Source organism: Stegostoma tigrinum, chromosome 7, assembly GCF_030684315.1.
Source record: "Stegostoma tigrinum isolate sSteTig4 chromosome 7, sSteTig4.hap1, whole genome shotgun sequence".
NCBI lineage: Eukaryota > Metazoa > Chordata > Chondrichthyes > Orectolobiformes > Stegostomatidae > Stegostoma > Stegostoma tigrinum.
The window spans coordinates 29383374-29408812 of record NC_081360.1 but is presented as its reverse complement, the minus strand read 5'-3'; the positions used below and the strand labels follow the sequence as shown (position 1 = coordinate 29408812).

At 39.2% G+C, this 25439-nt stretch overlaps 1 protein-coding gene across 6 annotated transcripts in view; it reads right to left on the bottom strand.

The window, feature by feature from the left end:
• Positions 1-5486: 5486 nt before the first annotated feature.
• The window catches only part of armc8 (armadillo repeat containing 8), a 93252-nt gene continuing 73299 nt past the window's right edge, over positions 5487-25439 (bottom strand). For all 6 annotated transcript variants that reach the window (XM_059647140.1, XM_059647145.1, XM_059647143.1 and 3 more), the window contains 5 exons: positions 23456-23551; positions 14539-14634; positions 9838-9910; positions 9360-9453; positions 5487-7786 (listed from right to left, as the gene is read on the bottom strand). In XM_059647140.1, coding sequence (XP_059503123.1) covers positions 7753-7786; positions 9360-9453; positions 9838-9910; positions 14539-14634; positions 23456-23551 — 393 coding nt within the window. In that variant the 3' untranslated portion in view covers positions 5487-7752. The remainder of the gene's footprint in view (positions 7787-9359; positions 9454-9837; positions 9911-14538; positions 14635-23455; positions 23552-25439) is intronic.

Sequence of the window (25439 nt, the reverse complement as noted above, 5' to 3'; positions counted from 1 at the left end):
GGATTCCTGATTCTCTTCCTCCTGCTGCTCCCATCATTAAAGCAGCAAGCAGGAGAAATAACAGCAAGGGAGGTCTCAAGAGGAAAGTTTTGTTATTTATTTCTAAATTCTTCTTAGACACCTCGCTGATGTATCAATGCTTACTGAGATTTATAAAATCCTGAGGGGACACAGATAAGGTGAATGGCAAGAGTGTGTTTCCATGCTATATGATTCTACATCTATGACACTATAATCCACAGATTGGCTTACAGTTTACGCAGAGTGAATAGGAATTGAGCTTTACAGAGGACTCAATCTCCCAGCCAGGACAAGCTGGCACGGCACATGCATCAAACAAGCTCATCCTGAGAATTCAAACCACAAAGTTAGCATGCCTGATTTCTTACGTGATCTTCCACATTCATTTTAAAATAAACAGAAAGCTGTATGGCCCTTCATCTCAATGCCCAAGTTTTCAAAATAGAGGAGAACTGGCTAACCCTGATAAAGAGCATATGGATTGAGACATAGAAATAGCCCATGCTCAGTCATTGCATTTCAGGAAGCACAGTAAATTTGTGCTGGCTGCTAATTTACAAGATAAAGCACGCACACCCAACTCTACCTGAATACACCTTAGCTGCAGACATCCACAGGGGGACCCACCATCGCAAATAGTTAGTGCTACTTAAAGATGGAGCAGTTAAATCTCCTGACATGTTTAGGAGGCAGTGGAAAGACATAGTGATGGGAGTCAGTGCCAGGTGTATAGCTCCAAGAACATGGGTTTAGCAAGTTTAATGATCCCTTTCTGTCTCAAGATTACACTGTGAGCAATATTCAAATACCAACTACATTATTAGCCTGAGATAGCAGGAACTGCAGATGCTGGAGAATCTGAGATAACAAGGTGTAGAGCTGGCTGAAAACAGCAGGCCAAGCAGCAGCAGAGGAGCAGGAAAGTTGATGTTTCGGGCCTTTTTCTGAAGATGGGTATAGGCCTGAAACATCAGCTTTCCTGCTTCTCTGCTGCTGCTTCACCTGCTGTGTTCATCCAGCTCAACACCTTGTTATCCCTACATTATTAGCCTGATTTGCTGCTCAATTTAATCCACCCCATCATCCATCTACCAAAAATCAGCCTGAAATCTGAGAGATTCACTTCATTCCCACACAATTAGTTCTGTTACAAGACCCACAAACACAACTCGTACATACTGCAATGCCGACAACTGCTTCACTCGCAAGTATTAAAGGACATTCGATCAGATTATGCAGGAGAAAATGATGCGTAACATCAGTCAGTAAGAAAGAGAGGAGTGCAAGCACACAGCGTGTTTTAATCTCCATTAAGAAAACAGTACTGGCCATTATGGGAAGCGACATTGCTGAGGCTGGACCACTGGCAGGATTGAAATGATTGATGCTGAGATTTACTGATTCCCTCATCTTTCTTTGCTCATCTCATTTCTTCTTTATCCCTCAACATCTTCTGCCTCAGAAACAACTTGCACTTCTTACCATCTCCCCTTCACAGAATCCAAATACACTGTCCTGTTCTTTTTTAAACTTCGAACAAGCAAGACATGGGACATTCCCAGTCAGGGGAGGAGGAAGAGGAAGAAAACCAAGATGTGGTCACAGCTTTCAATCTTACAATTGCAGGCAACATCTTCAACAAAGCAGATTGTTTGGGGTGAGGACAGAGGCGCTCCATCATGCGCAAAGACTGGGCACAAACACACAAGACTCATGGAAGCAGAAATGGACACTGTCAGCGCACTTGACAGAAGAGGTCACACACTAGTTCCGCTGCACAGGACTCAACAATTCAGTTATCCAGATTCCTGGAGAAAACTGATGAATGCACAAAATCAAATGATTGGTGGGCTGGAAAGCCTGCACTCATTATCAAGGGAAATGATGAAATCCAGCACTAATTTAGCACAGGGCTTTGTACACAACAAAGAGATCATCCGTTTGTGAGAGGTGGTGACGGGGTGGTATTGTCCTAGGCTGATGAGCTGGAGACAAGGGTTCAAATCAGGTGGGATAATAAATCTAAATTTTAAATATAGTTTCAGTAATGGTGACCATGAGGCTTTCATTGATATTGTGCAAAACCATCTGGCTCATTAATACTCTCTAGGGAAGGAGATCTATCAACCCTGAGCTGATCTGAGCTACTTACCACTCCAGCCCTACAGCAATATGGTTGATTCTGAACCATCCTCAGAAATGGTCTAGCAAGCCATTTAGTTGAAGAGTTTCCCAGTGACATTCATATCCATGATGGAAAAAAAGATTTGAATGTCCCAATTAAACAGAGGAAGATATGGATTGTATGAACAGCAGATTTAAAAAAAGCAAGATCACTATATATAGAAACCACGGTGGCAAACACATTAAATTCCGACCTTGCCAGTGACACCCACATTCCACAAATGAATAAAGCAAATCAGAATCTTTCCCAGCCACAGAACAAGTGATCACCATTAGACCACCTGAGAAATGCACAAAAGGGTGCGCTGAATGAGATGCCTACTCCCTCAGTTAAACTTAGAAGATTTTGTGGCATAATTTTGAAGAGCAGCAAGGGTGTTCTCTCTTACCTCCTTTTACCTGTCAATACTGATACCTAAATGCCATAAAACAATTGTCTGGATATTGCTATTTATTGTGGGAGCTCGATGTGAAGATATTAGCTGCAAAGTTTCTTTCATTACAATACTAACTGCCCTTCAAAATACTCCAACAGCTACAAAACTCAGACATTCAGTAGTTATGGGAGAGCAATTTATAGGAGTTTTTTTTTTTATTTTGATACCCATCAGTTGAACACTACATGCCTTGCTTGAGGATGCTGATAACATACTCTAATGTTCTTTGTGGAAATATGATTAAATGGCGGAGTGGACACGATGGGCCGAAAGGCCTTACTTCCACTCCTGTGTCTTATGGTCTAATATTGTTCTGATTGTGGGCCAGCTGTGCACGCGTACACAGGTTCCAGGCTGGTGGCCCAAGTCATCTGTGAAGAACTCCTTTGACCCGTCAGCCTTTAACTTCCTGCTGTGAGTTAAATATCCTGGCACTTTTGTGCCAAGTGTAACAGGCATCCACTAACTGCCTGTGATCATATACCAGCTATACATTTGCTTCATGAAAATGATTCATATAAAGTTCATGCAAGTCAATATGCATATCGTCAATGGCATCCTGAAGTCTACAATTTGTGCAAATTCCTGTACTTCCTCTGGCAAGAGGAGATGATGTTGGGTTACCCACTGAAATCTGAAGGACGCATCCCGCTTTCATTATAAGAGACTTACTGACATCCTTTACGCAACAGTGCACATTAAACTGAGATACTGGCTTAAATCTTCTCATCTCTGGATCATCAGAGGGAAGACCTAACAACAGAAAATGACCTTGCGAAATTCCTGCTGCACTGCCTAATATAAGAATTGCCCAGTTACATTAGACTGTAAAAATCTCAGATTCTGAAGTAGGACAATCCTAATGTAGATGATGTGGATCATTACTCAAGAACTATTGGGCTGAAAAACACCTAGTCAAACTCCTGGCTGTCTGTAGAACAGATACCCCAATCTCTTACACTGAGCGGACCTTTTCTCTATTCTCCCCGACCCCTATTAAAGTCACTGTTTATATCTCGAGCTTAGAAGGAGCCAGGTTCATAAAAATTCAGAACAATAATCTCTAAGAGCCACATGAGATGTTGTCCTTTGCCTGCTTTGAGGTTGCATTGAAATATTTCATTCTAAAGTTCTTTAATGTGAAAAGACATCTTGAGTGTTCATCCTAACTGAAATTGAGGTGAATGAGTTGTTCCCCAAAGCAAGTCAGCAGATATAGTCTCCTGTGCCTTCTCCTCCTTCTTCTATCAACTTGTCCTGCTCTGCATGGCTCTCTTCATTCTTCCAGTCATGCCTTATTATCTAAGCAAGGTCTACCAGACTACACGTTCTACAGTCAACTTGTTTCAGCACAAGCTGTTAAACCAGCAAATATGTATTTCTGCATCAGCCACACCACATTAGGCAAATATGAGGAAAAACTCCAAAAACACAAATTAATGCACAAGTATAAATAATCCTATAAATCATAACTAATTTAGTTCTCTTCAAACTGCACTGCTACAGAGGGAGGATTCTTCATCCCATTCAAAATACTGCAAGTCTGAGACAGGGACTAGGATAAAGGCTATTTTTCAAAAATGGCAACACTCGCAAAATATTACAATCAGTCCGCTGCCGGTGGTCATTGTGTGAAATCAATTATAGAATCCCTATGCTGTGGAAACAGGCCCTTTGGCCCAACAAGCCAACACTGACCCTCAGAGCATCCCACCCAGACCCATCCCCCTATAATCCACTTAATCTACACATCCCTGAACACTATGGGCAATTTCGCATGGCCAATCCACCTCACCTGCACATCTTTGGACTGAGGGAGGAAACCGGAGCACCCAGAGGAAACATACAGTGTCTCAGGGAGAATGTGCAAACTCCGCACAGTCAGTCACCCAAGGGTGGAAATGAACCTGGGTCCCTGGTGCCATGAGGCAGCAGTGCTAACCACTGAGCCATCGTGCACTCTTTACCCAAACAGTGTACAGCTTACCAAGGTATGCACCCCAATCCTGAACAGCATTCCCACAGATTAAACTGCCACATAATGCTCAGAAAGAATGTTACAGATACCAATTTTTCTCCTGAACTATGGGCAACCATGTGACAGGAATATTCAACTGCAAAATATAGTCAATCATCCAACCCCTAAATAAATCAGTATAGCTCTAAAGGCAGCTTGAAGCATCAACATGCAGAAGGGAATTATGAACAAACAGTAATCCATAAGCATGTCCCTCCCCTTCTGCTCTTCCCATTATTTAATTACCAGAGTTTGCTTTCCCAAACTGTCCCCCTTCTTCAATTACTTTTTTTTAAACTACTTTCACTAAAAACCGGTTATGGTGGTCATTGATGCCAAACTGCAAAGATCTAATGGCACATTATTTTTAACAAGACACTACATAGCAAGTTTCAGTGAAGTTCAAAATGGGAAAAATCACTTCGGATTTATTCTACATTTTCTAGTGGGTAAAAACCAGAAGCAGGAACTTCAGATCATTTCCCCTACCTCCCTTCAAGGGCACAAAAGATCAAAACCCCTAGCAGACATACAAATCAGTAGCGGCTGAAAACTGAACCAAGGACTTTCTTGTTACATATGATTCAGTACTGTGGAAAGAAATATTTACTAAGACATTCCTAGATGTTCTTCAGATTAGTGTCACTAGGTAACACATATTGACTGCAAGAACAGACATGGCATGCCAAAGGCTCATAGTCTGTGAATTTTTTAAAAGTGATTTACAAACAACAGCAGGAGAAATTCTTGAGGAAAGCAAGTCTTTAGATTCTGTACAATAGGTTAACTGAAAATCATTTTTAATAAGAAAATATAAATTTCCTGCACAGACACGAAGAAATGTGAGTACATTATACGGTTTTCACAATAGACCCTTGTTAATTATAGGACATAACTAAAATTTCATAACCAGTGTTATATAAAACAGCCTAAGAAGCCACACTTTATTTAATTGACTTCTGTCAGCAGAGCTTAAAATTACATCAGAAAAATGTGATAGTCTCTTCGCAATATATTACACAGACAATGCTGCTAAAATACCTGTGTATAAAAGCAGAAACCTATTCAAATCGGCTGCAGGTATGTACAAAGACTGAGCGAGATCAGTTTAAACTGCAATGTAATCAAAATAATCCATTGGGAGGAGTGTACTTAAAATGTAGTGGTCACAACTGTTTGTGGACAAAGTGTTCTTCAGATTTTTTTCTTTTAAAAAAATCGTTTCATGTTCAAACCCTTCATACTTAAACTATTTCAACCTTTGATTACTTTGTTTACATTTCTCCATCCATATTTCTGTACAGTCCATTCTGCTACAAAAAAGTACCTGCCAAGATAATGATAATGGTTTCCTGCAGCCAGGCCCTGAAACATGCAGCAACCAAGACAACACAAATATAAAAACTGGCAATTTCATTGCAAATCTCTACAAAAAAAACTTTCTTTTTTTTGTCAAAAACCAGAATGGAAACCCCTTTTCATATTGCTGTGTTAACCCCAGTTGTATACAAATACCAAAAACCTTCTGCAACAGCATAAACTGAGACAGCTGCTAAAAATTCATGAGCAAACATTTGAAGAAAGTCGTAAGAGTCAAAAGCAAAAGCAACAGAATAAACTGGAGCTATCACACGACAGCAATCTGTGCGAACTCAGTAATTCCAATTAAAATAAAAATGCTACAAAAATAAAAAGAACTGCATTCTTTTCAATTGGCCTACACAGATTTTATTTGAGTATCAAATTCAGATAATGTATGTTTAAATGTAATGTTCATCTGAAATGTGTACTGCAGCTTATATTTTTAATTGGAGATGAGAGCATTCCAATGGATGCAAATACTAGCTACTGTTCTTTTGCATTCATAAAGCCAAGGGGAAACAGTGCAAGGTAAAACGTTTACATTACCAACAGTGGCATTGTTAACTCCAGCCATGGCACACTAAACAGTGTGCAAAAGCCAGGTTTGGTACATGTGGCTATACGAGTCATTTACGCAGCAATTTGTATGGAAGATGTATGATCTTTCTACAACTACAATATCAGCAATATCATACGTGCAGCTCAAGGGTTAGTGTATCAATATAATCCGTCTTACTCTAGATATCAGATTCATTACCTCAGGAATGCCTTAGTATGGCTGGAGTTTCCTTAAACTGATCGACATTATTAACTACACAACAGCTTTATGCTTTATCATCTCCCAAGTACCAAATATTCTATGACTGTGCAAGTAAGTATACAGGCAGAGGCTGTGAAATCAGGCCTACTGTTTATTGGACAAGATCACCTGTACTCAATCCATTGGACCCGGCTCACGTTATAATTCTGTTCTTCAGCCACAGAATTGTAACATGTTGAACATGCGCTACTAACTAGAGTCAGAGGATGAGTGAGGGGATTCCTTCATTACCTGTCCCTGAGTTGAATTTTCTGTGGAAGTCGGTAACCACTGCATCCATATTCTCCTTTCCCAGGAATATCTTTTGGAGAATTATGGAAGGTTGCATTATATAATCGATTTCTAACACTAACTGTGTGGGCCCATAAACAGATGCAGTTCCAAAGTAAACACAAATAACTGTAGTTCATCAAATACATACAATATCTTACACACTCCATAGAGCTTGCAATCAAAATTATATTTTTCCCCACACTTTTGTTTAAATATTACATTCTCTTTAGGATGTTGTGTATAAGTAAATTCTTTACACCAACTACAACCTTTATTCAGCAAACAGTACTCCACCGAGGAAATCTGTAGAAAACACTTCAAAAAAAAAATCAGGAAGTAACCAATCTCACAGAAAATAGCTGCAGCAAGAGTAGATTTTTTTTCTGACTCAAAAGGGGACAAACCAATTGTTCTCCAAGTAGTTGTGGAACCCGTCACACTGAGACTGAATCTCTTTCTCCACTGCATTGTTTGCTTGTTCTTCCTGAACGACTAACGTTTCTTCATGAATCACTGCACACAAAAACTGCAGTCCAAGGTGACTTGTGCAAAGAAAGGGGTCCTGGGCAAGCTTTCCATTGAACTGTCTGCCTTCTGTCCATTTAGAGCTTCAGATGATACCCCAGCAGGCTGTTTACTCAGGACAGAAATTGCTGCAGTGCTGTTTTTGCCCTGTAACAGATTCAGAATTTTTAAAAAATGTTTTCAGTGGCAGTCATCTATCAACTCAATTGTATCAGAACAGCAAAACAGAAATGGGGCAGATTTTTCACTGGCCACACAAGTACTTCTTCCAGCATAGATGAGAGTTGTGCAGAGAGATCCTGCAGAATCCTCCTCACAACAGACTCTGACAAGACTGCCCAGGAAATTGAATTTTCCTCAGGGAAATACCTCTATGTCTGGAATCTTATGAAAGTCTCCAGAAAAATCAGAGACTTTGGATGGTTCAGGTGATGTTGAGTGGAGCAGCTATTCAGGAAAATTTAAACTATTAAATACACAGTCTAACTGACCAAGAAACTATTAAATAGACCCCCATACCTCTCTCAGTCACAAATCCCAGGCCCTGGGCAAACACCTCACAGGAAAGCATCACACCTTCTTCACATCCACCCAGGTACCCAACCCAACTTCTGACTGCCTTGCAACCCTGCCTACCTATCCCAACTGCTCTGCTGCAGGACCTGACCATCCATTCCCCTCTGCCTTCCAAATGAGAAATAACCTCTCCACCTATCCCCTGTCCACAGTAATCCCAGCACACACACCTAGACACCACCACTCCCCTATCCAATTTTCCAGTTCCCGCAAAACACTTATTGCCCCTATGAACAACGGGCAATCTCATACTCCCACATCCCAGGTAGCACACTACCCCGTTACTTAGCTCCCTACAACCTACCTATCCAGCATTCTATCACCTGCCACCCTACCCTCTTCCCAGCTGGCACCCACTTACCTGGCACCCAGTTCTCTGTGCTTCCTAGCATCACACATTCCTTATGGCACCAGCAAAGAGGTTGTCTGGATATTTAAACTTCAGATTACAGCAACTGATTGCAATGAAAAGGATGGGCTACACTACCAAAGAGCTGTCAAAATAGTAGTACAGTTTTGTATTTCTGAGGGACACCTGAGTGTAATCTCCTCCCAGAAATGTGAAGTTCCCTTCTTTTCTTAAAAAAAAAGTTAGAGCAGCAATCTATGTGAATTTGCCAGTCTCTGGAAAATCTGACCTACATTATCTGTGTGAGGTCAGCATCGATTTAATGCTCCAAATTAATGTTAATAAATTACAAAACCAATCAACATGCAGCCACTTTACACAAACAAATGCCTTTAAATAAAGCTGAGAACTTCAGCACTGCATCAAACAGACAACAAAAACAAAAATCAAGTTTAAATTCAGGAGGGTTGTACATGGATGGACGCACAGTGGTATTCAGTGAACAATGCTGGCCCAAAGTTGAGAGATTCCCTCTCTCTTTGCAAGGTAACTACATTAAAAATTCATCCAGGAAACATGTTCTTAGTGGAGGTTTATTTCGCTCAATCCTATTAATTTCACTATTTTGTTACTGCAGTTTCTATTGCAACATACACAACACTGCAAACATCGTATTGTTTCTGTATGTCATTCATTACTCAAGGACTGACCACATTGATTTATACTATATATGTCGACAACGCTTTGGCTTTAATAAAGGAACAAAAAATATTCAAATGAAGGCTTAACACTTACTTGTCACAAAGATTGGGATCAGTAGATTGAACCAATTTATGTAAAATATCTACTATTCCCAACTCTCTGAGTTTACCTTGGCGTTCATGGGAACCTACGAGAACAAAATGCAAAATAACTCTTTGTAATAATCGGTTACTTATCACAGCCCAGTACAAACATAGTGTTTTGCATGAAAATAACATCTATATTTTACATTATAAGAATGAAACAAGTCATCAAAGCCTCTGATCTTTTGTTTCCTTAAGCAATGTCTTAAATAAACCATTGCTGCTCTGGAGTACATTTTAAGTGCCATAGGAAGAGTGTTCCAGGATTCTGATCTTCGTTAATATTCAAACATTGACAATTTGTGAAACAGGAATTAAATAGGAAGGTTAATGATGCACAAAGGTTTACCATTTTAATTTTTTAAAGAAAAATAATTTGGAATAGTATTCAACTTACAAAAAAATTACCTAAATTCTAATGCCCTTACCTTCTTCTTCACTCCAAATGAGATTAGATATACAAAAGGTAGCAGCTAGCTGGAGTTTTACATTTGAGTGACCCTGAAAAATAATTATTCTAATTATTATGTATATAAAGGTTAAACTAAGACAAAATATACTTAATGTTAGCAAGCTTCTCTATCAGTTAAACATCTCTATGAACATTCAAGTATGCTCTGCTTCTGAAGAATAAACCAAAAGCATGCTGACAAAGGGCAAACACTGAAAAACATGGAACACCTTGACAATTGGGGTGAATTATGGTCTGGTTGCTTCCATCACAGAGGATGCCTGTCTAATGGAAACATCCATTGTTGCATTCCAGTAGCATTCTGTTAACTGGCAAAGTTGATCAGCTGTAGCATACCAGAAATCTGGCAGCTTTGTCAAGGGAGTCAAGCAAGTCTTGGCTAAGGAAAGGAAAAGACAATCATAAAATCATAGAAACCATACACTGTGGAAGCAGGTCATTTGGTTCGTTGAGACCACACCAATCCTCCGAAGAACATCCCACCCAGACAGAATCCACCACCCCCTCAACTCTCCTCCCTTTATCCCTATAACCTTGCATTTTCCACAGCCAATAGACCTAACCTGCACATCTTTAGAGGGCTGTAGAAGGTCAACAGGATTGACACTGTGGGAATGGTAGTTTTGGGTACATCGTTGATACAACCTTTTTTTTACAAAACAAAGAAACAGAATGGAAGCAGGCCATTCAGCCCAAAGAGTCACACTGACCCTCTGAAGAGCATCCCATCTAGACCAATCCCCTACCGTATCCCTGTAACTCCGTATTTACCATTCACCTAATCTGCACATCCTCGGGCTCTACTGGCAATTTGGCATGCCCTGTCCATCTTTGGACTGCAGGAGGAATCCAGAGCACTGGAAACCCATGCAGACATGGGGAGAATATGCAAACTCAACACAGTCATCTGAGATTGGAACTGAACCCGGGTTCCTGGCGCTGTTAGACAGCAGTGCTAACTACTGAGCCATCATGCTGTGAAATTAAAAGGCGAAACACTTTGTCCTGGAATGGGATTTGTGACAACACATGGATTCTGCCCAGAGACAGTCCCATGAGATAAGGATGTTGTGGGGACAGAGGCCCAGATCAAAACCTGTAGACACAAGTGCCAGTTTTCACACCTTGGCTCAGAACAGGAGCAGCCAGTCTTGCTCAACTATTTTTTTATTTTAACTACAATTGGAATGGAGTGGAAGGAACTATAACTTTTTTTTAGCAACACAGCTGTTAGCAACCATACATTCCTTCAAGGCACATAACTACAAATAAAAGTCAGTCACTGTGACTAGCAAAGAAAGTTAAAGATTGTACAATATAGAAGCAAACCTGAGAACTGGAGAGTTTTAGATTACAGAGGAGAATCAAGAAACTGACCACAGATTTGTTACGGCATAGAATAAATCCATTTGGCCCCCTCCTGCCTGTCCCACTCAGTACCAATGGCTCTATGACTCAGTGGCATTCCCTCATGACCCTGAATATTGTTTAGATTTAATAATCATCCAATGTTCTTTTGAATGCCTCAACTGAACTTGTTTCCATCAAACTTTCAAGAACTGCACTCCAAGCCTCAAGTGTGAAAACAGTCCTTTTATGTCATATTTGCTTCTTCTGTAAATAAACTTCTATTGGCATCCTCTAATTCACAATCCTTTTATGAGGGGGAGCAGTTTATGCTCCCCTACTCCGCTTAACCACCTGCGATTTCCTCATATATGCTCATAACCTTCTCCTCTCCAAGGAAACAACCACAGAATAAAATATGTATGAAAACTTGCAAGAAAAAAAAACAGACTATAAAAGCTTCTACGGGTGGGAACAAAGAAAATATTTGGCAAAGACACAGTGGGTCTATTAGATGCAGATTCAGGGAAGTTTACATTAGAAACTACAGAAGGGGCACAAAAGTAAAATGACTATTCTGTGTGGTCATGACAACAGATCATAACTCCAGGCTTCTAATGGGTTATATCGAACTTCTAAATACAACGTGTGTTTCTTAAAAGAGGACAAACAGCCAAAAAATGATTGTAGATGTAAATTCAATGGCCATCTGGCACAGCCTTGAGAAAAATTTGGAATGTCACACCAAATAAAGTAACCAAGGGAACTTCAAGCATCAATCCTTCGAAGGGACAGATGAGATTCAAACCAAACTGGACTGTGGTGACTATTCCCAGTGGATATTGTTGCAAACAGCAGGCTTAATTGTGTTTTACCCTTCCAGGAATATACAAAAAAGGGTTAAGACCAACTGCGACTCCGGTATGAATGTGTTAGTGAGCTGATGTGCTAGTGTGGACTAGCATGCCCTGAAGGTCACAGCTTGAGGACAGTTATTATCCACTCCTGCACATAAAGAAAGATTCTCTCTCTCCCAGCGCTGAATGCCAGCTGCTCCACTAAAGTAATTGTTAAAAAGGATACAGAACAAAAGCTTTTCAGCTAACTTGCAGAGCCAAGAATCTCAAAATCAACTGCTTCTTTACTTTTATCAGTATTATCCAACTTAATGGCTGCAACGCTCCACCACCTATTCTTCACAGAACCCAGAGACTAATTGGTACATCTTTTTAACTGTTACCTTTTTATTTAATTCACACTTTGAATCTGTGTGTTTATTTAATTATTGGATAAAGACTGCAGAAAACTTCAGAGGAAAGCCAGGAGTCCTTATGCAAGAAATACAAAGAGCTAGAAATCCCAGTTCAGTGGGTTATATAAAAGGCAAATAGGATATTGGACTTTATTGGAATATAAAAGTAGGAAAGTTTTGCTAAAAAATATAAAAGGCATGAGTCAAACCACAGCTGGAATACTGTGAACACTTTTGATGCCTTATCTAAGGAAATATACCGATATCGGAGGCAGTCCAGAGAAGGTTCTAATACCTTCTAATAGACTAATACCAGGTAAGGAGGGGCTGTATTATGAGGAGAGGTGAGTAGGTTGGAACTGTACACAATGGAATACAGAAGGAGAGGCGATGTTAGCGAAACATACAAGATTGCAAAGATGATGGCATAGAGGTAATGTCACTGGATTATCAATCCAGAACCCCAGGTTAACGTACTGGGACCGTGCGTTCAATTCCCACCACACAGACGAAGAAATCTGAATTCAATAAAAACCTAGCCTCATGCTATCATGTAACCATTGTCAATTATCCGAAACACCAATCGCTAATATCCTTTAAGGAAGGCAATATGCCATGCTTCCCTTGTCTGGCCTAGGTATGACTCCAGACCCACAGAAATTTTGCTGACTCAATCTGCCTCTGGGCACCTCAATAGGTGATAAATGTTGGCTTAACCAGCGATATCTATATGCTCTGAATGATTTTTTTAAAAACTCTTTGTGGACTAGACAGGAGAGGACATAATCTCAGAATAAGGGGACAAACACTGAATACAGAGATGAGGAGTAACTATTCTTTCAGAGGGTAGTGAACCGGTGAAATGTTTTACCGCAGAATGCTGATGAATCATTAAGTATGAGCAAGGCTGCAAATGACAATTTTTTTATCTGTAACGAATCAAGGCTTTTGGGAAAAAGATTGGAAAGTTGTGTTTAGGATTATCAAATCAGCTCAGTGAATGGCAAAGCTGAATGATGGGCTGAATGGCCTATCTCTGCACCTATGTCTTACGGTCTAAATTATCAACCTCTACATGGGTCACAAAAATTGCTCCATTATGAATATCACTATAACTTCTATTTCAAGATTTGGTGGAGAGGGGATCGGAATGTCTTCAAGGTGGACATGCCTAGAAGAGATGTGGCAGTGAGTTAAACACTAAATAAATGCCAAAAGAAACTGCGGGTGCTGTAAATCAGTAACAGAAACAGAAACTGCTGAGGAAGGGTCACTGGACCCGAAACGTTAAGTCTGATTTCTCTTTGCTGAGCTTTACCAGCAATTTCTCTTTCTGATTCTGATTTACAGCATCCGTATTCTTTTGGGATTTTTATTAAATTCAAGATTTGGTGGTGGGTTCTAGCAGCAAAATAAAATAAATCAATAATAAAAAGAGCTCAAAATTTTTAAAAAGTATGTAACCTTCCAGTAAAATTTCCCTCTGGAAAATTTTGATAACTGTGCATTCAAAAAAAATTTCTCTCCTTGTAAAGAATGGTCATGCAAGTTCAGCTACAAGACAGACAAGATACGACCCTTAATTTCATGGTAAGGATAGAAATTACGTGATGAGAAATCACGTTTCACTAGTTCTGTCAACTTCAATATGGTGTCTTCAAATTACAGTGAAATATGTAGAAGAGGCAATGACATCAAGAATTTTTTTTGAAACAAATTCATTAGACTTGGAAATTTTTATTAGTGTAAATTAAATCCTAGCTGGATTATCCTTCCAGTAATACAACTTTAATGCCCATATTTCCAGCAATAAAAGCAAGCAAACAAGCTGCTGCCATCAGCAGATAAGATTTTCCACAAACAGCAGTTCCTGTAATTCAAGACCATTGTGCGCAGCACCTTACTTTCAACCTGGTTTGACAAAAGACCGTGAACCAATTAGTCTCGGAATAGTGATCACATTCATTCGCCACTGTATCTATTAGCTACCTTCCAAAATGAAAATCATGCCCCAGAAAAAAATCAGAATGCATGGAAGTTTAAAAAAAAATTGCTTACCATGTAGTATTTAATTTTTTGTAAGATGTCATCATTGGTCATGATGAGGTCCTTTGCTGTTGTCCCATCTGCTATATTAGCCAGTATACATAATGTCTAGATGGCACATTAAATAAACAAGTTGGTTAATTAGCACAGATAGAGAACTTACTGTAAATGTCATGGATTAATATTGAAATAGATAAACTCAAAATAAAAATGTTAGTTATGTAAAACTCTGGTTTTGAATTGGAAACAGTTGCAATAGAAATAGAATCATTGTGACATCATGCGTGCTTAATGGAGCTAACTAATTTATTTATAATATTTAATTTATTGCTTGTATTGATGGCATTACAGTTAATATAATTTCAGCAATACTTGTGACATTTTTATATACATACAATTGATTAATTGGAATTTAACATCCTGAAGTATCATAATATAAGAAATATCCTCCGTTTGTCTGATGTTGAAAGACCAGTCATTATCTACCCGGGCAGTTTACCCTAACAATACCATGCAAATTCTCAGAATCAAAGTTTTGTACTTATATTTTGACTTGCTGGCTTGTGTTGTGAACTGAAAAAGTTTACTGTCTTGGCTGCATATGAATTGCATTACAATGTCAAAATCTCTTATTATCTGCAACTCGAGATAACGAGATGGCCTGTGAAATTCCACACTCCATGACAACAACAAAAACATTAAACAGCTTAGTTTTCTTCTGTTCCAAGACGGAATAAAATATTCATCATAAATACATAGACCCAGAAATTCCAATATCCAGACAGTCACTGGAACACCACATACTGGGGTTGTGCACTAGAGTCATTTGGACACAGCAGACTCCATGAGAATTGCTCAGGAAGTTGAAAGTCGGCAATTCCTCTTCATCCGAAACCTCCCGAAAGAAACTAACAAAGTAGAATTTGGAGAGTTCCACTTCGGTTGAACTAATTTTTATCCAGGCAAGTTAGTGGATTACAAATCTACTGTAAGTCTTTGATAACTATTAAACTGACAATTCTTCCCTGCCATCCGAAGTCACCAGCTCCACCTCCAAATACATTTTCCTCAGTCCTTTCAACCCTACAGACTGCTGCAAACCAATTCCTGGTCAGTCCACAACCATAACCCCATCACAGCTAAACCACCACCACCACCAAACACACACCTGTGTCAGACACATGCACCCCCACTCCTCCTCACATCCCACCTCTCTCTACGACCCAACCATGCCAGGCCCAAACTAAACATTCTTCAACCCCAACTCCATCATAGTTGAAAAACACCTCCTCTATTGCTAAACTTGACAATTTCATAACCCCTCCCAAACTTCCATTAGTGCTGCATCACTTATCTGCCACCCTACCTGCCTGGCATCCTAAAACCACACACCTACAAATTTGCCCTTACAGAGGAGCTGTGAAAGTGATGACTGACATTTAGATCACAGAACATAGCATCGAACCACTGTGCGAAGAGGGACATGATTCAACTTTTCAAACTCAATTATGCAATGAGGACATGCTGAATTTTGAGTACACTTGGCATTTCTGAAGGAGCAGGGATTGGAATTACCAGCAGGAAATGCTAAATTCAGTCCTAATGCAAAAAAGGAGCTGTGCTTGCTACTCCTTGGAATATCCAGGCCATCATTACAGTACATATTACTGCCTCCATAAAGGTAAAATAAAAATATAAAAGGGTCAAAAAAAAGCAAACATCACATTTCTTCTCCATTTACAATGGTTTAAATTTTCCAGCCAGTTTACACTTGATGCCTCGATTCAAGCTCTGAACATTAATCCAATAAGCTACTACAAATAATTTTATTGCTGACTGCATGCATACAATATCCTTCAAGTATCTACTTAATGGATACTGTAATAAAGATAGAATTACTTTGAGATCCTAGACAAAAGTGTTTAAAGTATTAGAACAGAAAATTACAAAGACAATTTAATTACATTGATTATACAATTTAGACGATCATTAATTATTTACAGCGTGTATAACTGGATAATTTGATCCATTTGCCCTAAAGCTTTGAGAAATCCTGGTCAAAAGGAACAATCTGAATTTTACAGTACCTAGTCAATCTGCCTGGCTACAAATAACATTACATACTTGAGTTGAGGTTCCAACAAAAATTTTTCATCACTGCTAAGCAAGAATAATTCTATTGCAATACAAAGGTGAATATAATGATTATATAGAACTAGGCTGTTTTTATATACACAGATTTCAAGGGCTGGGGTATTGGTCCCACAAGTCTATTTCCTCTACCCATTCTATGGCTGTAGGACAGCATGAGGGCCAGTAATAACTACATAGGATATGCCAAGTAGTTTGTTGTACTAGACATAACTCGACAGTGTGCAATAAGACAACTGCAAACTGTTTCACTGTGATTAATGACCCTTTAATATATCGGTTATCGACAAATATAATCTAATTACACTAACAATTCTGATGGTGGCAGTTGAAAACACTCTAGCAACAGAATTAATACAATTGCTGAAAAAAGAGACACATGCTGATTACTTTCTAATACTGCTCCCCATCTCTACCCAGCCACTTCCTAAAATTCCTTCATCTGTATTCACTCACGTAAAAAAAAATTCTCTCAATTAATTTACAACTACAGTTTCCAAATCCCAACTGGTCCTCTCTTCATCACATTTCTGCAGTTATCCATCTGCTCAAACATATCCTTCAGTCAAGGTAGACAAACAGGAGGCTGGAAGAACACAGCAAGTCAGGCAGCATCTGGAGGAAAGAAGGTCAATATTTTGGGTACTACCCTTCTTCAGAACTGGATGTGGGGGGAGCATCTGCAGATTTTTGTCTATATTCTTCATCCAACATTTTACATCATGTTCCCATTTAAACCATTAATCTTTCTCATACTGACTACTACCCCAGCACAGCCTTAGCTCCATTTTTTGATATCTAAGGGATGCAGCAGACAACTGTTCCAGCCATTCCCATTGCAACTGCTGGATCATATATCTTGTTTTTATAACTGATTATTCTAGCATCATCCTGGAATGTAAAAATAACCTCTGGTCATTTTTTTTGTCTCCTGTAATCTGTTTTCTTAAATCCCGCCCCCATTACTCCTGTCTCATCTTCCATCCACGAACTTCTACGTCACTAAGAGTGAAAGCCTTCAATCAAGTGCTTTACCACTTTCTCAAATGGGTATAATGGTCCTAATTTTCTTTAAAGCTCACATTCTAACCTCTATTTTACACATCTCCCTAGTTCTTTCTTCATCTTTGCTCATGCCATCTACAAGCTCACCTTGTCCATGCAATTTACCTCTTGCTCACTCAACTCTGCCTCCACATAATTGCTGGTCATTCAACTTCCTTACCTGCCTCCCATGTTAGCTAATATTATCAATTGTTCTCTCTGTACAGGTACTATCCCGCATTTCTATAAATCTAACATCTTCAGCCTACTTGTCCTACAGCAAGTCTTCAACTTTCCTTTTCCTCTCTAAGGTACTTGAATATTTTATCTCCTCTTAAATATGTGTTCATGTTTCCTTGAACTCCATGTTTTAATCTTCCAATTTGAATTTTTGCCTTTGTCACAGTTCTGAAAGTGAAAAATGTCAATCTACAGGGGTGACAAAAATCCCTCCGCACTCTTCTCAATTTGTCTGCAGCCTTTCACATGATTAACCACATCAGCCTCTTCCAATGATTCATCATCAGCAATCAACTGGATGGACTTACACTCAACTGTTTGCATTCTTATCTATAACCCACATTGCTTTTCTCTTCCCCCTCACACAAAGTTACCTTTTGCACCCCCAGAGGACATCTTCTTGGTGAGCCCTCCTATTTCTTACTTACGATGGCCTTCAACAATGTCACCTGGACACACGTCAGGTTCTTCAGATACACAAATAATACCAAGCTCTGCTGCACCACAACTGTTCGACCCCTCCAGGGTCTCCAAATTGTCGAAGTATTTGCTCGACATCCAACATTGGATGTACAACTATAATAGGAAAGACAGAAATCATTGTCTTTAGCCCTATCCTGCTGTCTAGCCAACAGCAACAATCCTCTCTCTGGCAACTGTCTGAGACTAAGCAAGATCATTCACTATCTTACTGTCATATTTAACTCAGATGAGCTTCCAACTATATTTCCACAGCACCATTAAGATTACCTATTTTCACCTCTGTAACATCATTTGACTCAACTTACCAGTTACCCAAACTCTGATTGATATTTAATTACTGCTAGGCCTGACCAGGTTGATGCGCTCTTTCCACATGCCAAACTTTCTTAATGTGACACCATCCAAAGCTCTGCTGCCTGTGTTCAAGCTCAAACCAAGTCCCATTCACCCATCATATCTGTGCATACTGACATTCACTGGCTCCCAGTGTAGGACTGTCTTGCTTTTCCAATCTCGGTAATCCCATTCAGCCCTACAAACCTCCAAATTTATCTCATTTAATCTCCTAATCGTGACCACTTTAGGAACTCCTGGTTTAATCATTTCACCTTTGGTAGCAAAGTCCCTAAGTCCTGACATTCTTTCTGTTTCTCCTTTAAAATGCTCTTTAAAACCCTGGTTAATGTCTGGTCATGTGCCCTGACATCATAACACCTGCAGCTAGGCATGTAATTTTATTTGATTGTGGAGCGTCTTGGGGTGCTTTACAAAAATAAACATGCTTTAAAACTGCAAATTGTTGATATTACAAATTTTCCTCTTCTACTTGGTCTGCTCTTGCTGGCTGAAATTAGTGACATCCCAGGAAAAAAGTTCCTGTTATATGGATAGCCGTGTCAAACATGCCGTGATAGGGATGTGCTTGTTAGATTATCTGATCAATATGCCTAATACTTTAGTCTGTAGACTGTTCAGAACTCAATTACTGCATCACTTATTTATAGCAATAGTCTAAGTCGTTGAAAAAAATGGAGCCAAACACATTTGATGGCAATAAATCTTTTTCAGAATGTATAATTCCATTTTGCCATAAAATGCTTAGAAGTTAATTAGCACCACCTGGTGGACACGGAAGAAAGTGGATTTGCATCCAACCTAGTGTGACTGCACGGGGCAGCATCAAACTTACAAACTATTGGCTATGGGCAAGTGAAAGTGATTCCACCAATTTGCCTATCCAGCAATTCTATGAAATAACTGTGGTGCAACAGATCATACAGAACTAAACATTTCCTAGAAATCTCCCAGTTCCATCTATGTAACGCAGGGCAAGATAACTATGAAAAAAGGTAATAGCATGCTCTCTGAGCAGAAGAGTATAAGAAAATGAACAAAGCTGTGCCGGGGTGGGACTAATGACTACATGCAATCAGTTTCTATCCTTTCAAATGGTAAAAGATAAATTTAAGCTGATACCAAAATGCTCTTCACATGAACAGTTACCACCACCTGGCACAACAACATTATGGGTAGCATAAAGGAGGCCTACACTTAGTGGGTAAATGCAATTACCCAGCGTCAAACTGAGTAATGTAAAGCGGGAACCACCACGCTTAAACATTAGTCTGTTTCTCAAATCAAGCACATGTTGGCAGAGAAAATGGCTTCATTCCCTGTTCAATACTTTCTGCAGGTTCATACATGAGAAGGACAGACAAGGCCAGACTGGCTTCACAGTGATGCTAATTACTGCTGAACTACCTGCTGGAATTTCCTAGCAAGGCTCACAGATAAAGACTGATAATTTTGATGAGATTCACTATTCTCAAAAGGGCGAAGTCAAAGGAAAAACAAATAAAAAACCTTCTGCATTAATAGTACATCCAACATAAAATCCAAATAAATGAACCAAGTTTTACTCTTGGTCCGTTTTTGTGGTGGTGCTGGTTAAGGGGAGAATGTTTAGCAGACATCTCAGGGAATAAAAATAAAAAAGTGCCCTATAGTCAGCTTAATCAAGCAGAATTTATAAAGAAAGGAATTGGAGCCATGAAAACTCAAATCTGAAACATCAACAACAGAGTAGAAAATGATGAAAGTTAACGGATTGTAAGGGCAACACCGAAAGAAATGTCTTACAACACAGAGTAGAGGATTAGTAAAAGAGTGATCTCAGACACGTAGCTGAGGATATGTATAGAATGCAGAGCACAAGTTATTTCCCAGCTGCACTAGAGGCTCTGCAAGAACTTCTTTTTACTGAGTATACATGTCCTACTTTAGTACTAAGCATTATTTGACCTTCTTCACCCGAATGGCAAAACCGCTTCATAAAGCAACAAATAATAATCCTAGTGAGGCAGTACTGTAAAGTAGCCGGATCTGAAGATTTGAAACTCTACTACAATACCCATATAGTATATTCAAATGAAAATGATCTTTTAGTATGTTACATTGTAACTCTGTTTAGCTTGTGTCTATAGGAAGGAAGTCCATATTCATAGCTGAACAATGCAGATTTGACCCCAGAAGATCCACCTCTGCTGTCTGTTTGTGCCTTCAAATAAGGTGGCATCTTCAGACAGTGAAGTCATGGAAAGTCATTTAGTTAATCTAAGTAACAAAATTGCACCTCAGTATTTGGAGAGAGACATGTAAAAGTATCGCTTCCATTTTAGGAATCCAACAAATCGATGAAAGCAGGCAGCAGCTCTGGTGCTAAACTGATGGTAATAGTAGACTCAACCAAACAGCATCTGTTTGGATACAGATGCAACATAGACAGGCTACTTTGTATATGGCCCACGCAATGCTCTCAAAGGAACTGTAGGTTTAAAGATTTAGAGCTGTGCTGGCTTCGACTTTCATTGGCAGTGATGTTCCTATCACAAAGTTTGTCTGCAATTCAATTTACAAAAAAGGGCATACTTCTATAACTGCACTTCAGCCCATGAAAGCAGTTTACTTCCAAAATTTCCAACTAAGTTAATTTTCTGCAAACAAAAATAAACCTAAGTAAGAGAAGTGTCAATACTATCCGTATTGCAACATCTGTTTTATCAACTTGTCTTTGACGTTTTTCATCATCCTCCTTCAAATATGGCAAAGGGTGCTGACATTAACCTGACATAACTTTTCAGTTACAATTCTCTGAGGCCAAATTGGAGCATAATTGTTGCACCAAAATCTAGATTGAGCTAGTGCACTCAGTACCACCATGAATGCATGTGATAAATTTCAGAACTCTGCACAGTTTGCTCTCATGTTTTGCAAATGCTGTTGTACATATGGTGTTAAGAGCAAGGATTATCAAGCCTGTAATTTCTATCGGTGTGCCACAGGAGCAGGAACAGTGTAAATTGAGATTAATCTCAAATTCTATTTGCTTATTTCTGAAAGGTAAATCTTTATCATCACATTTGCAGCATATCTCTAATACTACTTTTGAAATAATTATCTTCTCTCTCTGAACTTGCTGCATTCCATTCTCTCAGGTCAATATGACTTCATTATCAAATCTACTGAGTAGGATGGTGCTGTTGTCCTTAAGACCATAAGGCCATAAGACATAGGAGTGGAGGTAAGGCCATTCCGCTCATCGAGTCCACTCCGCCATTTAAATCATGGCTGATGGGCATTTCAACACCACTTCCCTGCACTCTCCCCGTAGCCCTTGATTCCTTGTGAGATCAAGAATTTATCGATCTCTACCTTGAAGGCATTTAACGTCCTCATCTGCTCTGGAGTTCACCCTTCCACAGCGTCTCACCTCACAACCCGCCAATGATCTAATGACTGACTAAGAGCCAGATGGAGATATTTTATACTAAAGTGACACAAGTCATGATGTCATCTAGCTGTCTTAAAGGTACAAGAGTCATTCTAAGACCTGTGCAATAACACAGAGAGGATTAATTATTTAAATTAAAAATAGCAGATAGAACACTAGGTTTTGTAGTTCTGTAAGGCGTTCATTTTAACATTAAACAGCTCCTTGTCTTCCTCCAGTTTTGATTGAGTAGCGTCAACACATAAACATTACAACCTGTGACCAAAAATCAATAATCATCACATCCAGCTCACAAATACACAAACATCAACATGTATATTTGTGTTTAGAATAGAGGCCAAGCAGGCTGTATGTCTTGCCCAAGTTGTACTATCAACCGTTGCCACTTACTGTTGAGGAAAAAAGGAATGGCAGATTTGTCATTTGTTTTAGATTTCATTTCCACAATAGATAGCCAGAAATTTCAAGGTCCACCACGCTTCAACAACTACTTTTAACGTTTCCTCTGAATCAGCAACAGGGAAGCACTCAAGATAAATAAATGCTGACAAAGGGAGGCCTGAGAATAAAAAGTGACTAAGAATGTCATACTGATGGTAACTAGTAATTTAAACACAAGCATGAAACAAATTTTGAGAAGCAGCACTTGTTAATTGTTCCAGTACGGATGTTAAAGACCTCATCAATTAAGTCCAAAAGTAACCTGAGCAGAGCAGATTCCTGAAAACATACTATTATCTATCAGTAAAAGCAACATTCAGTGTCCTGCCATTGAATCCTAATTAACTACAGAACTATAGTCTAGAAAAGACAACCTCACTTCTGCAAATGCATTTCACTTCTGGGGCAGCATGGTGGCTCAGTGGTTAGCACTGCTGCCTCACAGCTCAAGGGACCTGGGTTTGATTCAACCCTCAGGCGAATGTCCATGTGGAGTTTGCACATTCTCCCTGAGTCTGCGTGGGTTTCTGCCGAGTGCTCCAGTTTCCTCCCACAATTCGAAGAATGGCCATGCTAAATTGCCCATAGTGTCCACGGACTTGTAGGTTAGGTTAATTAGCCACGGGAAATGCAGGGTTACAGAGATTGGTATGTCTGGATGAAATGTTCTTCAGACGGTCAATGTGAACTCAATGGGTTGAATTGCCTTCTTCCACACGACAGAAATTCTTATGAAAAAAAAGTTTAACACAAATAATTTCAAAAAGAAATGAAGCTTACCTGTTCTTTAACTTCAATATTATGCTCCCCTTCGAGGATGAGGGTCACCGCTTGCATTATCTGTTTTCCATGTGTATTCATTATCTGGTCTATGTGCTAACAATGAAACACAGCCTCATTATACACTGAAAGTTAAACTGAGCGTGCTTTTCTTCAATGTTTAATTAGTTTACATAACAACTCCAAATAAATCCAAACAAATCCATGGGTGTACACAGTAGACAAAATTAAACCTGCAAAAGTTTATAGATGCTGCAGTAAATTCTGAGATATAATCTTGAACCAAAATTATTCCTTCCAAAAACTTTTGCTCTTGTAAATAAAATTGAATCTGGAATTTTCACTTTCAATTGCAAATACTGGCAAATTGAATTGAAAAAAAATGATAAAACAAAGATAATAAAATGTGAGGCTGGATGAACACAGCAGGCCCAGCAGCATCTCAGGAGCACAAATGATAAAACAAAGTTTTTTTGTTTATTTATGGAATATGTGCTTCATCAGCTAAGTCAGCGTTTATTGCCCATTCCTAGTAGTCCTTGAGAAAACGGTGGTAAGTTGCCTTCTTGAACTGCTATAGTTCATGTGCTGTAGCTGGACCCACAGCACAATTAGGGAGGGAGTTCCAGGATCTTGACTCAACAACAATATCTGAAGAATGGCAATATATTTCTTAGTCAGAACTGAGTGTAGCTTGGAGGTGAACACGGGAATGGGGTTTTCCCATGTATCTGCTGTGCTTATCCTTCTAGATGGAAGCTCCATAAGCATTCAGGCAAGTCTCCTACAAAATCAACTTTGATTAGATACAGTGCCTGGAAGGCCAAAACACCCCACCTGACAGGTCCTGCTCTGAATTCAGGGAAGGACAAAGTCGAGGCTTCAAAGATATTTTGAAACTCCCCTTGAAGCAATGTTGTGTCCACTTGCATGCTATCATCCACAGTAAAAATACATGGGGAGGAGTGGACAGACTTGGAATTAAAGGAGGAAGTTCCAGTGGAAATGTTTGCACCAGAGGAGGATTGATGGGTTGCTAGCCATCTCCTGAAATGCAATTTCTATGATTTTACTATAAAGTTCTGAATTATTAGATCTCGCTAATGTAACTTCTGCAAGTATTACAATCTCTGAATAATATGAATGTAATTATTTATAGACAAGTCCCACTCTATAAATGTCAATCTTTTTAATGTACTGAAATCAGGTTTTGCATGGGTACCTTACCAACTATTGTTGCTATACTATTTTGTACACAAGACCGCAATCCCAATCAGTTGCAATTTGCTATTCTAAGCTGTCACTGTGCTCCTCTTTATCAATTTTGGCTGTATTCGAGGCGATGAGCATGGGATGCAAGAATTACTGCTTCGTACCAGTTGAGTTAAATGTTCCTCAGCAGTTCCTTCTAAACTGAAGGAATTTCATAATACTATTGGTGAAAGTCTGGGTATTAAATTGCATGCCTGCCCTCTTAAGGTGAGATAATTATGGTAGAAGGCATCTCAAATGAGAAAAGAGCAAAGAGAAGAAAAATGCTGAAATAAAATTTGCTTCTCACACATCGTCAAGTCAGAAATGGTCAGTTGTGAAATTTAAAAGAGCATATCAAACCATTTTTATACATCATGTAACAGCAAACATAACATTTCACACACACAAGTCAAAAACTCTCCAGAACCAAAGAACAGAACTTCTCCTGAAAATACTACCAGTAGTAACGTATAATTTCTATCCACACTGCTATACATAAAGCTATCTGCAAGTATATACACAGAGTAATGTCTTGCAGCCTCATCTAACAACTAAAAAGGTTCCGTTTATTGCTGTACTTCAGGGAAGCACTCAAACTGAAAACCAAGCTAGATGGTATTTGCACGAGACAATTTGATAAATGTTGTGAAGTATTACACACACATATATAACCAAGCTTAAATCTTTGAACAGATATTGACCACGAGCCTGAAATGCACAATCTTGAACG